Raw genomic sequence first — 15,953 nt, forward strand, 5'->3', positions numbered from 1 at the left:
CTAAAGAGAGCTCGCCACAGCAGGGCCTATTTACATTACCATTCACTGTCCAACTGTGTACAGTTTCAAAACAAACAGATGCATTATGTCTTAAGACTGGTGTCAGTACGCTCTTCTCTTTATATGAATGTTTTATTAATGATTCTCGGTCATATAAACTCAACGGTGTCTTATTTATTTATTTAGACTACCTATAACAATGGCAAAAAAAAAAAGTCTCCACAATTTGGAGGGATCCAGTTTTTAGTCTACTTCAAACTTGGATTATTTTCTATATGCACTCAATCCAAAATGTGTAAGTGTGTAATGTGTCTACTCAGTTGCGCCATTAGTAACGCTCGCTGTTAATGAAACATAAACCGTATTCCACGATTCGGGGGACGGTCGACGGCTGCCTGGGCTCATTATCCGGAGGCTGACAGGTCGGATCCGATCTGCACATCCCGACGACGGAATCGGAATGGCTTTCCCCCGCTCACCGGGACATTTCTATTAGCGTGTTTTTTTTTAAGGGCGTGTAAAATTCAGCACGCTCGCGCGCGTGCACGAGGCGGGAGGCAAAGCTGAAGACCTTTCTCTGACAGGTTTGGTTTATTTGCTCGTTTATACGTTGCGTTTACACACCAGGCACCGAATTTCGCCGGGCTTTTATCTTGTGCACCAAGCCCGTGAGCTGCTGAGCAGAGACGCGCATGCGTGCGCGTTTATGAACACCTATGACGGATCCCTTGTAACCGGCGCCGCGGCTGGAAACGAACGGGCTCCCACTGGCTCCCTGCGTGCAAAGACATAGACCAGATAATTTGACTTTAGTGGTTAATGTCGCAGCTTTTGCGATAAGGGCAAAGGGCTCTGGCTTTCCTGCTGGGCTAAAATCAGATTTGCAGACTCGCCCTCTCCCTCTCCCTCGCGCTAGGAAAGCGCTCGTACCTGTCGGCCGGCCCAGTGAGCTCAGGTGGTGCTGGATCAGCCCTGGAGCGTACCCTCCCGGGACTGCAGCTGCCACGATACGACGCAGGTCACTCCCATTCAGAGCAGTGGGACACAGACCTCCCACTGTGTGTGTGTGTGTGTGTGTGTGTTTTCGCGCACACCATTCTTTTGAACGTTCCCTTTTACCTCTATTGAGTTTGCCTTGTTCTACATGACTGATTACGATACAGTGGTGCCAAGTAGGAAGATGCACCTTTTATGATGGTACTGTATGAGAAATGTGAATGAATTATTAAAGCAAGCCCAGGACATGCCTGGGGGTCTGGCTTGCCTGCAGTGCTGTGTGTTAGACATGCTTCACATATCCCCAGTGGCGGGGTGGATGTCTGTGTGTGGGTGGCTGTGTGAGAGTGTGAACCTTGCCCGAGAATAACAGTAGGCAGTCTGGCCCCAGAGTAGAGGGTCTGGGCGCTGTCTGTTATGACAGAAACATGCTGCTACGCTACCAGGGCTAAAGCTCAAAGCCTGAAGGCCTAGTGTAGCCCAAGTCTATCTGAGGCTTAACTTCAAAAATATTGTTTTCAGCAAGCCTGTAGCATTTCTACAGCCCCAGCCTGCTGAACTGCAGGCTGCACAAAAACACCAAAACCAACAGCCATCAAAATGTGGTGCCAGTGTTTTATACAGTAACATACATTTGCATTAACTGCAAAGCAAACCTGCTCAAATTGGATTATGCTACATTACCATTAAGGCAGTGATAGCTCATGAAATCATCATGTACTTAACATCCAGCGCCTATCGCGTAAATCACTGCTTTCGTTTCTGTGACTCTTCCTCACTCCACCGTTTGATTGACATCTCCACCGCTATCAGTGCAGACACACTCATTAGGCTGCTGATAAACAGGCTGAAGCGTGGCCGTCCAATTAGAGCTCAGCTGTGAGGTGTTGTGGTGCTAAATGCCTCCTCGGTCTGCACTGTGAAGGGTGGTGCATTCGGCACAGTCTGTGCTCTTTCTGCTGGCCCACTGGCTTTTCCCGGAGCCTCCGTAGAGGTGGGAGGCAGGGCTCCCACAGCCGGAAGGCGTTCGGAGTGTCACGCGGGAACCAGAGCCCAGAGGCCGCTGCCGTCACACTGCACCACCACCCGAATTACACGCCGCCAGCGTGGTGTTAATCGATGCAAATAGAATTCTGAAATATTAAAATCGCTGATGTCCTGCTAACATGCACTTGTGCACACACGCACGCACGCACGCACAGACTGACAGAGGTTTTGCAGCTGAGATTGTGATGATCAGGAGGGACATAACATGGTGCAGCAGCCTACTCTGTCTGTGGGCTGAGAATGTCTTATGACACATTTATATGGTTCTGCGGAGGTGGATACTGGCCACTGCATGACTGAGTATTTGAGTAGGCTCGTGGCGTAAGGGCAGCACAGCCCACTGTGCAGTTCATGAGCCTCACCCTCTCTCTCTCTCTCTCTCCTTCTCTCTCTGCCTTCACTCGTTCTCCCAGATCTTCTTAGTGACGGTGTGGCACTTCGAGCTGTTCATGCTGCCACTCTTCCTGCTCTTGCTTTTCGGCTGGAAGTACTTCCACATCAGCCATGGAGCGGGCAGCCAAGCCCATGACCTGGTGAGTGCTAGACACCCCCACCCCAGACATGTAGCCTTCCTGATCGCTCAACGCACACAGCCTGCCAGACAAACAAACAGGAGACCAGTTTGCACTTCTGTGCTACCGAAAAGCTTGCAAACTCATTGTTTATATTGTAGACTCACTACATTGTAGATATTATATTGTAGATATTATATTGCAGATGAACAAATGCTTGCGATATTTCAAGCCTTTAGATTTAAAGCCACAATCACCAATGGTCTTCAGTTAAAATGTTACTGTAAAAACATATACAGGAAGAAAGGGGTTTGAGGCAAAATTCACAGGTGTATTACACTTGTACAGTTAAAAGTGAAATGAAACACTGCCATGTGTTGGTTCACAAAGATTCTCAGCAACCCAGGAATGAGCAAAAGTGCAAAAATGCCATGTCACAGTATTCCTAAATATTTTTCCAATGTGTAATATATATTTAATATAAATGGCCTTGCAGATCATTTCTCATGGTTTGCACGGCACAGGCATATTCCAGTTTGTTCCCTGTCTCCAGTCTAATCTCAAAATTAAAAGACCTGCCTAGAACTTCCCTGCAAAATATGTAGAACTAGAATCACACTTTTTTTGCCATACAATGCATCACACACGTTAATGCACTTCAAAGTCTTATTTGATGTTAACATTGTGAATTTGCGAATAGAATGACCTCCATTTCCACCACTCCGGAAGCCATGCTTGCCACCCGTAATCCCTACCCGGATCCCCTTGCGTGCTTTGAGCGACGTTCTCCTGTCTCATTGGCGCTGTCTCTGGCTGAGGGCAGAGCGGTACAGTCACCCTGCCATGACCCACTTCTCCCTGCCAAAGACAGGACGCTGCACTCTGTCTGTGTCATGTTCCATACCCAGCCAAAGACATGGATGACTTGATATAAAATGATGCAGGCATGGGCAACCCAAATTAAATGTTTTTCATTTTTTCCTCTCCCTTCTGCTTTGTGAGCGTGTGTGTGTGTGTGTGTGTGTGTGTGTTTATGTTGTGAAGAAATGAGATTGCTCGGCAGTGACACAGCTCTTGTGAAGAAGGCCCCTCTCGCTCACCTTTCCTTTTTGTGTGAGGTCACCCCTGTGATGTAGTTGCTACGGCAACGGGCCTCTCCCAATAGGGGTGTATGTACAAGAGAAGGTTTTCATTACGAGGTGTTTGTTAGAAAAATGGGAAAAAAAAAAAACCCAAGCCAGCTCCGGTGTGCCCATGTCTCCACCTTCCACTCTCCACACACTCCTCTAACTCCTTCTCTTCCAGGAGAGCATGTCCGTGGCTGAGGACGAGGACGAGGATGAAAAGGTACTTCATTCTTTTTTTCTGTCATCTTGGGTTTTTCTCTCGTTGGCTTTTTGATTAGGCGCAGGCGTGGAGTTCACCAGGCACGGGCTCTGACCCTTCCATGCAGGTCCTCAACGCGAGGCCCCCCCCCCTCCCCCCTCAGCCGCTGGCTGGAGCTCGCGGCGTCCAAGTTAAGTGAGCTCGAAACGAGGACAGCCACCACTACCGGCAAGCGCATTTTCCCTCTAGTAGTTTCAGGCCAGTCTCCCGGGAATGCTCGCTCACACGACAAATGGATTCGGTTGCTTTGCTGCGCTCCTTTGAAACACAGAAATAAGCGCAGAACGGAATCATTAATTGAAGTGGGCCTTCCGCTCTGGGAATAGATGCATGGTAAAAATTTCACACCAGACACGTCTAAATAGGAAGGCTCTTCTTTAGCTGAACTCAGGCTAAATAAATAAATTGTGTGTCGTTTTCTTTATTTATATGAAGGATAAAAAGCATTTGCAGGCCCACGGTAGGTCGTTAAGGCTTATAGGCTAATAAACTGTAGCAAATTTTATATTATATTCATTGTTTCACGATCCATCTGTAAATACACTTGAAAACGCTGCACATCACTCAGGAATTTTGGTCGTTTTCAGGCGGCGTTTAATATACGGCAGTAGTCAGAGACTCCTCATTGGTAGACATTAAAAAGGCCTTACTGATTAAATTTGCGCTGTCATAGACATAGCACATAATCATATTACTCTATGCTGTCTGGTCCGGGGAGGAATGAGTTAATAGGACGATGATGTGTTATTGCTTTCTGACTGGGACGTTTGGATGTGTGGGGGCCCCAAGCCTCTGAGCACTGACCCCAGCACTGCGCAGCTACAGGCCGAGGATTCATATCCATAATGTGCTAAATATATTCTGTTGTGATGACCGCGGGCCATCTTCATCTACAGAGGAACCCCTCTGTTAAAAACAGGTCTCTCTTCCAAATCATGTCTGAGCCGAGCAGCTAATTCAAGAATGAAACCCATTACGTGTGTGCGCAAGCACATTAGCTGATGCCCAGCAGCTAAACAATTGTAATAAATCTTGGAGGGTGGGGGGGTGGCTTTGTACCCAAAGAGAAAGCAATGATATGGCTATTACACATGGCTGCTATGAGCACTGCATGCAAATGTGTGTATGTGCTTAAGACCTGTAAATAATGTTAGCTTAATTCGTTATCCACAATAATCAGTTTAGTTTGTCTAATTAGTTTTGATTTTAGCTGTTAAAAACAAAACAAAATAAAACAGTTTCCAATTCACTTATCAGTGAACATAGATAAGACTTTTTATTAAAAGTTATGAATATCAGAATTAATGGAATATTTCCCCCCCCTTAATGTTTAGTATGTTATTAAGCCCTCTTGCATTATGTGAAAATTAAACATGTCCTCCCATTTACTTAATTTAGCAGATGCCCATGTTTGGTTTAGGTTGTCTTCTCTAATTTAAAGTGGCTTGTTTCAGAGTCCTGGTATGAATCTAGGCTATGTCTTTATCTTAGGCTCAGTCTAGCTCTTTTAAATTCGATATCATAGAGACAGATCTAGCGGCGTAGCGTTCCACCTCCTATCAAAGGCACGACGGCTAATGTTTGGGGTTAAAGAATGATCGGTGTTAAATTTGATGGCTTCAAAGGCTGTACGTTCTCCCATGTCCTCTGGTTAAGCTGGGAATAAAGGGTATCCCCTCTGAGAAGGTTACGATTACCACTTGTCTTTTTCTTTCGGTGCTTTCCCCCGGCAGAGGAGAATATGCGAACATCCTGCTGCGCAGCCTGGCTGCAGTGGAATGAGGCTAAAGAAAGCTGATAGGGGAGGCTGTGTTACAACTGAAATAACACGCAACACATCTGCTCCAAGAGCATAAATCAGTCCTGGGGGAGAGAGCGCTAGTCATGTGAGCAGGCGAAGTGACTTCCCTTCAGCCTTGGGTATCAGTCAGAGTGCGCGCACAGTCACTGGTTTAATCGAATCAGAGAACAGGAAGAACAGGGAGGCAGCCCGCTGTGTGCGTATCCCAGATGACAATCAGCCTAGTGTTGCTTGGTTCCTGGGTCCAGCCTTGCCTTGTGTTGTCTGGCCTGGCCAGTGGTGTTCTGAGAGCTGACCCCAACCCCCAACATGCAAGGAACACACTTACCCCCCATACACGCGCACGCACGCACGCACGCACGCACCAGCCTTTTCACTCTGCTTCACTCACTCTCAGTGTATCACCTTCAACATGTAGCACAAGGACAGAATGCTGATGTGATGTTGTGCTGTTGACTGTGCGGCTGTGGGGCTGCCCAGGCCTGGAACTCTGGAAGACTCGTCTGTGCACTAGACTGCATCCGCGCTCCTCGCTGGTGTCGCACCACAGCACGGCTGCCTTTCATTTAGGCAGGCATCTCGTGTGTCTTTGTGGAATAAGCGAGTCGGGAATGTTTGCTGATGGCTTTAAATGAATATTCAAATTTGATGTCGTTTACCCAAATTAAAGGAATGTTAAATGAGGTCTTTTTTTTTTTTTGCCACTTTTTGATTGTGCCCAGTGTCGCTGTGAAACCACATTTCCTGTTTACCTTTGTACTTCAGATCAAATCTGCTTTTCTGCCACCTCAAAAGCCAACATTCACGATTTCATGCGAAATGACACGCCTTCTAATCAGCAGAAAGGAACGGCTCATGTCTGTCACTCCCCAAATCGTTCTCTTTCTCCTCGGCGTCCTCAGCTCGAAATGTTGTCTTCCAAGAAAACAGAACCGTTTGCGAAGAACATGAGGAAATGCCTGCAGATGAAAAAACCAAACAAACAAACAAAAAAACATCAAATGAGTATAGGAAGATGTGTGGTCCATGCGGGGGGATGGGGGGGGGGGGGTGTAGCAAGACTTCAAGGGTGTGGCGTTTTGGAAGATGAAATCCAACATTCTGTAGAACCTATTGATGTAGGGCCCACGAATGATTCACTCTCAGGGCCCACGAACGATTCACTCTCAGGGCCCACAAACGATTCACTCTCTAGTTCATTTGTCCTTATTAACATGAAAGCTTAATATTGCCATTTCCCCCCTTAACCTCGCTATCATGCCAAAGCTATCTATGACAGCTAATCTTGTGTATGTACAGTCTGGGTAGCTGAGTAAGGTTAACTGTCTCCCATTAGAGCAAGTCCTACCATGATATAAAGGCTTAGCAATGTGAAGAGAAATTTATGAAAGGAGCATGAAGACTGACATGAGAGTCGTCATGTGTAGACACACACACACACACACACACTACACACACACACACACACAGACACACACACACAGACACACAGACACACACACACACACACACACACACACACACACACACAGACAGAGACACACACATGCGCACACACACAGACACACACACGCACGCACACACACACACACATGCGCACACACACACACACACACACAGACACAGACACACACACACACACGCACACACAGACAGAGACACACACATGCGCACACACACAGACACACACACGCACGCACACACACACACACACACACGCGCACACACAGACAGAGACACACACATGCGCACACACACACACACACACAGGCACACACACGCACGCACACACACACACACACACGCACGCACACACACACACACACACACACACACAGACACGCACGCACACACAGACAGAGACACACACACACACGCACGCACACACACACACACACGCGCACACACAGACAGAGACACACACATGCGCACACACACACACACACACAGGCACACACACGCACGCACACACACACACACACACGCACGCACACACACACACACACACACACACACAGACACGCACGCACACACAGACAGAGACACACACACACACACACACACACACACACACACACGCGCACACACAGACAGAGACACACACATGCGCACACACTCACACACACACACACACACACAGACAGAGACAGACAGAGCTTGTATCCAAAAAGGCTCTGTTTAGATTTAGCAACATAAACCAAGGGAGATTGACTGATATGGAACACAATGTTTGTGGAAATGCCACACCTCACGTATGGCCCTTTCCTTCCCATTTGCTGCTTCGAGACATCACTTTAGCCTGGACTACCGGAAAAAAACGATTTTTGAGCGGAACGTCGTGGCGGGACAGAGCCTTGTGTGTGTGCTGGGGTGTCCCGAGTGTGGGAACGCTGCGTTCCAGCCGGCGTGGGGAGAGTGGCAGAGGGGCAGCCTTCTCTCGGGGCCGCCTTGCCAGAGTCCATAAACACGCTCAGTCTGCTGTCTGGGTGAAAGTGGTGAGCGTTTGGGAGAGAGAGGGTGGACAGACACATTTTAAACACAAACACACACGCCACGCATCCTCCCCTCAATCACACGGTTCTTCTTCTGCCAGCCCTCTCTCTTTGACTCTCACTCGCTGTCATTATTCCTGTCATTATTCTCTCCTTTTGATGTGGGGCTTCTTGGTTCTCTTTAGCTTGTATTACTCCTGTTATCTGCAGCCTTTCCTGTGGCTCTTCGGAACCCTCCCCACCTCTCTGGTGTACTCCACACTAGGGCTTCATCGCTGGAGGAATCTCTGATGTGATCTGCTGCTTTGGACTTCAGATTATACCGGCAATCTTGCCTAAGTAAAAATGGATTTTTCCCCCCCCCCCCCCCCCCCCGTTTCCCCTCAGACAGCCCATTTGCTTCATGTCTCTGAATTACACTGCAACCCAATACCCCATACAAAATGACAATGGGATTTCCCATCCTTCTCATATTAAGTAAAAACATAGCTCTGTGTTATAAGATTAGACGTCCTGCTGCAAGTTCACTCACAGAAGATCACAGGCAATAATAGATTTATCCACAGCATCCAGCACCGCACTCAATCTCACTGTTAGCCCTCACACTAGGAAGTGTGATGCATGCTAGCGTTCACTCTAAAATAAAACACACACACACACACACACAAACACAGCAAGCCCACACTTGCCCAGTGGACACTGGTGGATTGGACGGCATCTCAAGTGCTCTGCTCCGTCACTCCGTAGCCCTCTATGGCACCATCTGCTTCCTGATTGCTGATGGCCATTTTAACGTGTCTTTCTTTCCCCACTTAATGTTCGATTGTGATGCACCTCCATTGTTTGTGGCTGACAAAAGCTGAAATTCTCCTTGTGACGACCATGACAGCACAGGGGAGGTCCGCTCATTTTCAGTCGCCCCTCCAACACTGAGGAGACAGGGAGTCACACTTGCTCATTATACACCATTGAGTAGATGAATTACTCCTGATGGCACACTGGAAATAAACTGCTCTTTATCTTCCGTTTCCCAGCCGCTGACATCCCTCATCACTGTTTTTTCCTCCTCTTCAGGAATCGGAGAAAAGAGGCCTGATGGAGAAAATCCATATGATTCAGGAAATTGTGCTCACAGTCCAGAACGTTCTAGATGAAGTAGCATGCATAGGGGAACGAGTGAAGAAGTAAGCACTCAACTTTCTGCCTGACATTCAGTTCTGGACCACATGCTCACTGGTTTGCCTGATAAAAAAAAAAAACCAAAACCTCGACTTCTATTGAAATTCAAGTGCCAGTAAAAATTGCATTTTAGCACCTTTTCTGAGAAGATTCAAGTTTCACACAAACACGCTAACATGGGAGAGCTTGCTTTTCCACAAATAGATTAGGTTTTGTATGTTAATTAGCATAAAAATGATCCCGGACAGTTATCACAGTCCTCCAGTTGAGGGTTAGGTGGCAAATCTGTGAGCATTTCTAGTGACGTCTGTCTAAACAAATTTTTAAATAATTTGAACATGCTGAGGTCACTCGGTGTGCATATAAGAGAGGTAATGTAACCTTTCTGTCCAGTGAGAGATCACAAACTGAACCCAAGCTTTGTTTATCCAGTGAAAAAGGTGTGCATATTAGCATACAATGTAGATGGCAAACTAATGCAGAGGTAAACTAATGTATAAAAATCGCAAGCATATGTCAATATGGAAAATTCGGCTTCTCCCATGTGGAAATATTCTGAAGTATGATTATTCCCGATTCACAGCACCTTCAACTGGTCTGTGCCTTTCTTATCCTTGCTGGCCTGCTGTACCCTGATCGTCGCCACAGCTGCCCTCTACTACTTCCCCCTTCGCTACATCGTCCTGCTGTGGGGTAAGTCAGTACACACGGGGCATCCCGAGGGCCGAGCGTAGCATTCCGCCTTGGCGTTTCCTTCAGAAGGAAACACTAAGGAAGCGGCGTGGCTCGTGATTTGCGCTGGCACTGCCTACCGACAGCTGACTACAGCCATTTGAAAAGTCATCCGTTTGAGCTGCGCTGCTTGCGTTAGCAGATCGGAATCGTGAATTTGATAAGCTGCTAGAGAGTAGGCTACACAGGAAAGGTAGTCGTACGGTTCTTGAGAGACACACTGTGTGTCTGTGTGTGAGTGTGAGTGTGTGTGTGTGTGTGTGTGTGTGTGCCCTCAAGCTACACCGCGAGCTCCTGTTACACACCTACAATGGCTGCTCTTTCAACTGTGAGCGCTGCCGATGTAACATGCGGAAAGAGAGAAAATCAATAAACTATATTAAAGAATGCTGACAACAGCCTGCCTGCCTCAAGTTATTTCAATGTAATAATTCTTCCTAGTAATCTAATATTTTGTTGTATCAGTGGTTAAAGCAGTACACTATTTTTTTTGCATTTGCCTGAGAGGGAACAAACTGTCAAATGCTGAAAAATTGCATTTGCGAATTTAGAATGTTGTCAAGCTGCAAGATGTAGTCTTACAAGAAAAGTTGTTATATAGGTAAAATAGCCACTACACCTATATGCAATTTAATCACATTATATTATGTAATTCATGTTATACATTTAGCTCCCCCCCCCCTCCCCCCCATAAATAAAATAGCTGCAGATGTATTAATATCTTATCATACATTCTTGTTTGTGCAGGTGTTAATAAATTTACCAAGAAGCTCCGTAATCCGCACACCATTGACAATAACGAACTGCTGGATTTTCTCCAGAGGGTGCCGTCTGATATTCAGAAGGTAAGGGTTCATTTTTACATTGAGATGGAGAGCGAGGGGCAACAGGAGTATCCCCTTATGATGGCTCCATAATTTGCTCTACCAGAATTCCCAAGTGTTGTGAAGGATATTTCTTCAGTCTTTGTTTGATTATTAATGGAATGGCACCTTTAAAAGCTACCCACCACCACCAGCACCAGCACCAGCACCCTCAGCCTAATTATTACGCAACATGTCTTGATCGAGTTGCCAGGCTGCATGCTGGGGATGCCTCTGATCCGTAAGCTACATCACTGCAGCCTTATCCCTGATTATCAGTTTTTCCTATCTGTGCTAAAGTCGGGTCATGCGGGGTCAGGGCAGAGGGGGGATGGCTCGTGTGCCTGCCTATGCGCACGGGCCGAGCAGCGGTCCCTGTCACTGCGGGCTGGAGGGGCTGCTTAATGAAGTGAGGAGCTAGCAGCGTGCCACCAGGTGCCATACTGGGGGGTTTAGGCGGGGGGGTGGGGTTGGAATCCGGTGCAGATGATGCCTCATTCTCAGCTCCGTCCCAGGGCGGTGGGATTGGGCTGCCTGTTGCTTGGAGCCTTAGCGAGAACGTGGGCGCCAGACTAGAAGCAGACGATGGACTGATTAATCATTCAGAGCACTATAGCTGAGCTAACAACAGGTTAAATTCTGGATGCGATGATCATATTTTAGTAACTATTGGTAACTAGGTAACAAAGGTCACCGATCAAAGGTTGGCTTTTGCAGAGTTGAGCCAAAGACTTTTTGCACTGGTCAGGATTAGAGAATGGGGGAATTTTTGTTTTTTTTTAGCATCCTGCAAACTTTTCTGCCGGTATTTACTGATGAGGCAGGACGGAGTGAAAGCAATGAGACTGGTAAGCATTGCAGTCAAGCAGGCCAGAAGAAACGCTGGACAGCACTGCTTCATTTACGGGCTTTTTGAAGTCTTTTTAGCTTTGGATGAACTGTATCATTTTGATCACCGCATTTGAATAGAATGAATGAAGAATCTCGGCTATGAATTCTTAATTGACGCAAAGTATCAGAGACGTCGCCATTGCTACAATACTTGGCTGTTATTCATGTGTTACTTAGGATGGGCAGGTTCCCTCTCTCTCTCATCAAATGCACATAGAGGAGAAAGGCGTGCGTGCAAATTGATTACAAAAATGGAGAAGTTTGTCATTTTCAAACCTCTATCCCAAATATGATGTGAACCACCCAAATAAATGGCACGTTACAAAAGCTCAAATTGACTCCTGTCTTGCTTAGAAAGAAAAAAAACCCCACCTTGGCAATTAGTGCTTGTGCAGTTCTTCAAACGTGAAGCCTCAAAACTGGGCTTCTGACGGCAGCTCCTCCGTCCTAAAATAAGAAGCATCTGTCAGTTCTGAGGCCGGTTTCATGTTCTGATGCAGCCGACGGATCCTTTGTTCCTGCTCTCTCGCCATCTCTCCGTTCTCGTAATCGCGGCCTAGTAATTAGTGTGCACTCCTTTCCCTTACCGCTACGCCACCAGGTTATTGTTTTCGGCGGAAACAAACAAGAAAAGCAGTTTGACTTTCATGCACAAGTCCAATCAACTGAATGTTTTACTCCCTGCTTCCCTTTCTTCCTCGAGGCTGCACACTAGATGCACTGTGCCTTTCGCAGGGCACTGAGAGCTCGTCTCAGTGTGGGCCTTGTTTGGATGGATCATGCTAATTTCCAAAAGAATCTCGCATTATTCCCCTCATCCATACATTTTTGTTTATGCCTTGAATGAGGAGGAAAAACAAAAAAAAATCATATTTGAGGATTTTATCATTCATTGGCCAGGTCAATAATAGCCTGAGCAAATATTCGTCCATCTTCAGCTGAAAATCAGACTTATTCCAAAAAAACTGTAACTCCCGGTGAATTCATAGCTTTTAACTAGGCGATACAGTGTATCGCTGTATCTGCCATTTATTTAAAACTTTAAGTTAAACTTTAAGATGTATGTTGTGTAGCGTTGCGTGGGTGTGTAACGGAAACCTGCGGAGAAGAACTCTGACGTAGGCTGTGGAAGCTCGGCAGGACGCTGCAGAAAGGAGGCGGGTGAGCAGAGGTCGGAGTTCAAGGTTCCCGCGATGAAAGGCAAAAGTAAGGCGTGCGTGCGCTGCGCGAGACCAGGAGAGAGCATGTGATCATCCATAACGGCAGAGCCCTGAGACTCGCAGGCTCAGATGCAGAGTCCTGCCTACGAGGCGCTATAATTAGTCTCGCGCAAAAGTTTCCTCAGGAAGGACACAACCTGCAGTCGGGCGGGATGGCGGGGCCGCTCATGCGCTTCACGTCGGCTCGCGATCCGGTTCGCCTGGCCGTGCAGGAGATGTTGGGCTGAGGAGCTGGGCGGGTGGCAGTGGAGAGGGGATTTGCTGCTGCAACAGCGAGGAACCCTTGACTTTTCAAATCCGTCCTCCTTGTGATTAATCCCCTCTGCTCCTGTGTTTAAAAAATGATTCATTACAGGCGTGCCTCGCCTCGCCTTCCCCCTGCAACCGCCTCTCCCCAGGGGAGCCATTACTGCACGCCGGCCTGAGCTCGGATTACCTGCCTCCCACCTCAGCGCTGTTTGTTTTTACAGGTGCAGTACAGCGAGCTGAGAGCCCCTGGCATCCCGGGCGCCCACAAGAAGAGACGCTAGTGGCTGCGTCCCCGTCACCTGCTGCAGCTGCAATTGGGAGGCTGCGGATCAGCCCGGGGTGACCCCCATCGTCCTCCCAGGACAGCCTAGTGGAGAGCTCCCAGAGGACCTTGTCAGTCCCTTGTGTCTATTCAGAGCCTGTGTGTGTGTGTGTGTGTGTGTGTGTGTTGTGACAGGAGGTTGTACTCTTCACTGATTCAGCTGATCATGAGATGTTATTCTCTGGCCGAAGAGATGGCCTACACTTTGCTAGCTGTATTATAACAATATGCGGGAAACCCGTTTTGTTCATTCAACAAGGGGAAACTGGCCTAAGCGCATGTGAGAAATACCTTCCTAATTCTAATTCAGAAGATTAATTTGAATACAAACTGTACTTTGCCGGTATAGACTATTGTCTACTGTGACAAAGGTTAAATACATGGAAAATGTTACACTCCTTAAGTTGCTTCATCAGAAATGACGAAGCACTTTGAAATGCTGGTTAGATGTATTTCATGAAGCAGTGTAAATACAGCCTTTTAAACTTTATTCTTATCGCGATACGGTTCATAAGATTTTATCACACTCCTTTGTATCTATATGCGCAATCCTTTTGTATTCCGTAAAAAGATGACACATAAAAACTGTCTGAGACAACGAATGGTTTGACTTCTTGAGTGTGTTTTTGCATTGCACACGTTGGCGGCGCTGCATTAGCCGCAGAGGAGCCTTTCAGTGTGCAAACAGAGAGCCGGAATGATTACCCAGCCCCCCCTTCCTTCAGAGCGGGGCCACGGCCGGCCGGCCGGCGGGCTGCCCACCGCGCTCCACATCAAAGACCCCCGCGCTGCCGGAGCAGCGGCCTAATGCACGGCTTTTGTTGTTCTACCACAATAACAAGGTCCAGATGAGAGAGTGCGGCTCACACACACAGAGCGCGAGTGACTGAGGGGGAGAGAGAGAGAGACCGACAGGGAGAGAGAATGCTCTCCATTGCCTGCACTTAGTGTCCCCCATTTTCATTAAAATCACCTCCAGTGCCTAATGGCCCTCTAGCAGGTCCATCATGCTCTAGTGTTGTTCTCTGTGATGGAGCCCCAAGTACGGTAAATGGAGCTTCTCTGCCTCATCAACTTAGTTATTCATATTATACACATATTCCCCGCTCTCTACCGTCAGAGGGCTCTTTTTACAAAAAGCAACATGCTTAAAATTGTTGCTTGAATCAACTTGAATCAAGCCAGAGAAAATGCTGATATGCTATTATTATTATTATTATTATTATTATTATTATTATTATTGTATGATGATCAGTATATTAATCATCATTATAGAGTGGAGGGGGTCATTTTCAGGAAGTTAATTAAACATTCTGACATAGATTCCAATCCTTTCTGGAATCACAGCAGAATCAGAGACGTAAACACAACTTGTAGACGGGAAAAAGAAGCAAAACTGGTCAGACCATGAGAAACTTTTTTTGTTGTTGTTGTTAAAGTCACTCTTTTCTTTCTGTATAACACAGTGAGGTAAAGAACTAAGTGGCTGCTTTGTAAAAAATAGCTGCGCTGAGGCAGAGTTGTGTCTGGCTCTTGTAGTACAGGGAGCCTTCCTTCCAGCCTGGGGAGTTTGTTCTGACTGATTGGAGTTCTGAGTATCAACCCCGCCCCCGCCCCCCAACCCGAGAACTCCTCTGTATCACTCTCTCTCTCTCTGCAGTTTGCTTTCTGGTGAAAGAGCATTGGCTGGTGCAGCGTGAAGAGTTTGATTGGCTCCGAGGGACCTGCTGGAGCCCGGGGCTATCTCTTTTGACAGTCTGATAGAGACATCACGGTGCTCTCCCAGGAGCTGCCACCAGGGGTCCGTTTCAAAGTGAGGGGGAGTGGAGGTGACCCGTAGCCCCTCAGTCGAGAGGAATCCCACACACAAGCTCCAGCCTTTCCTGCTTCCGCCAGCTCCACTGGGGGATGCAGAGTGGGAGCGCTGCTCTTTGCAGGAGCCCCAGCCGGGCTCCTGTGAGAGGTGAAACCAATTAAACAATGCAGGCAGAAAAGCGCTAGTCATCGGGTTAGGAGCCAAACTTGAAAGCGTTCCTTTAACTTTAAATGTGAAGTGCTTTGGTTATAAGCGAGATTTCAGTGATGCATTTGAAATGAAATGCTACCAATTACAGTTCCAAAAACAAAGGCCAGATATTTAATACTATTGTTAAATGATCAATTAGAACTTGTAGGCCAGTGTTGCATGACTGAATTAACTAATTTTCATTTTTAAAGTTAGAATTGATTAATATATACCTTAGATAATAAACTAAAATGTCCA

At 47.1% G+C, this 15,953-nt stretch overlaps 1 protein-coding gene across 3 annotated transcripts in view; it reads left to right on the forward strand.

The window, feature by feature from the left end:
- Positions 1-14,292, forward strand: part of mctp2a (multiple C2 domains, transmembrane 2a) — a 37,247-nt gene extending 22,955 nt beyond the window's left edge. For all 3 annotated transcript variants that reach the window (XM_035525312.1, XM_035525313.1, XM_027003983.2), the window contains 6 exons: positions 2,457-2,576; positions 3,861-3,902; positions 9,309-9,418; positions 9,997-10,106; positions 10,893-10,990; positions 13,590-14,292. In XM_035525312.1, coding sequence (XP_035381205.1) covers positions 2,457-2,576; positions 3,861-3,902; positions 9,309-9,418; positions 9,997-10,106; positions 10,893-10,990; positions 13,590-13,649 — 540 coding nt within the window. In that variant the 3' untranslated portion in view covers positions 13,650-14,292. The remainder of the gene's footprint in view (positions 1-2,456; positions 2,577-3,860; positions 3,903-9,308; positions 9,419-9,996; positions 10,107-10,892; positions 10,991-13,589) is intronic.
- Positions 14,293-15,953: the final 1,661 nt, after the last annotated feature.

The sequence above is a fragment of the Electrophorus electricus genome, chromosome 4 (genome assembly GCF_013358815.1).
Source record: "Electrophorus electricus isolate fEleEle1 chromosome 4, fEleEle1.pri, whole genome shotgun sequence".
Taxonomy (NCBI): domain Eukaryota; kingdom Metazoa; phylum Chordata; class Actinopteri; order Gymnotiformes; family Gymnotidae; genus Electrophorus; species Electrophorus electricus.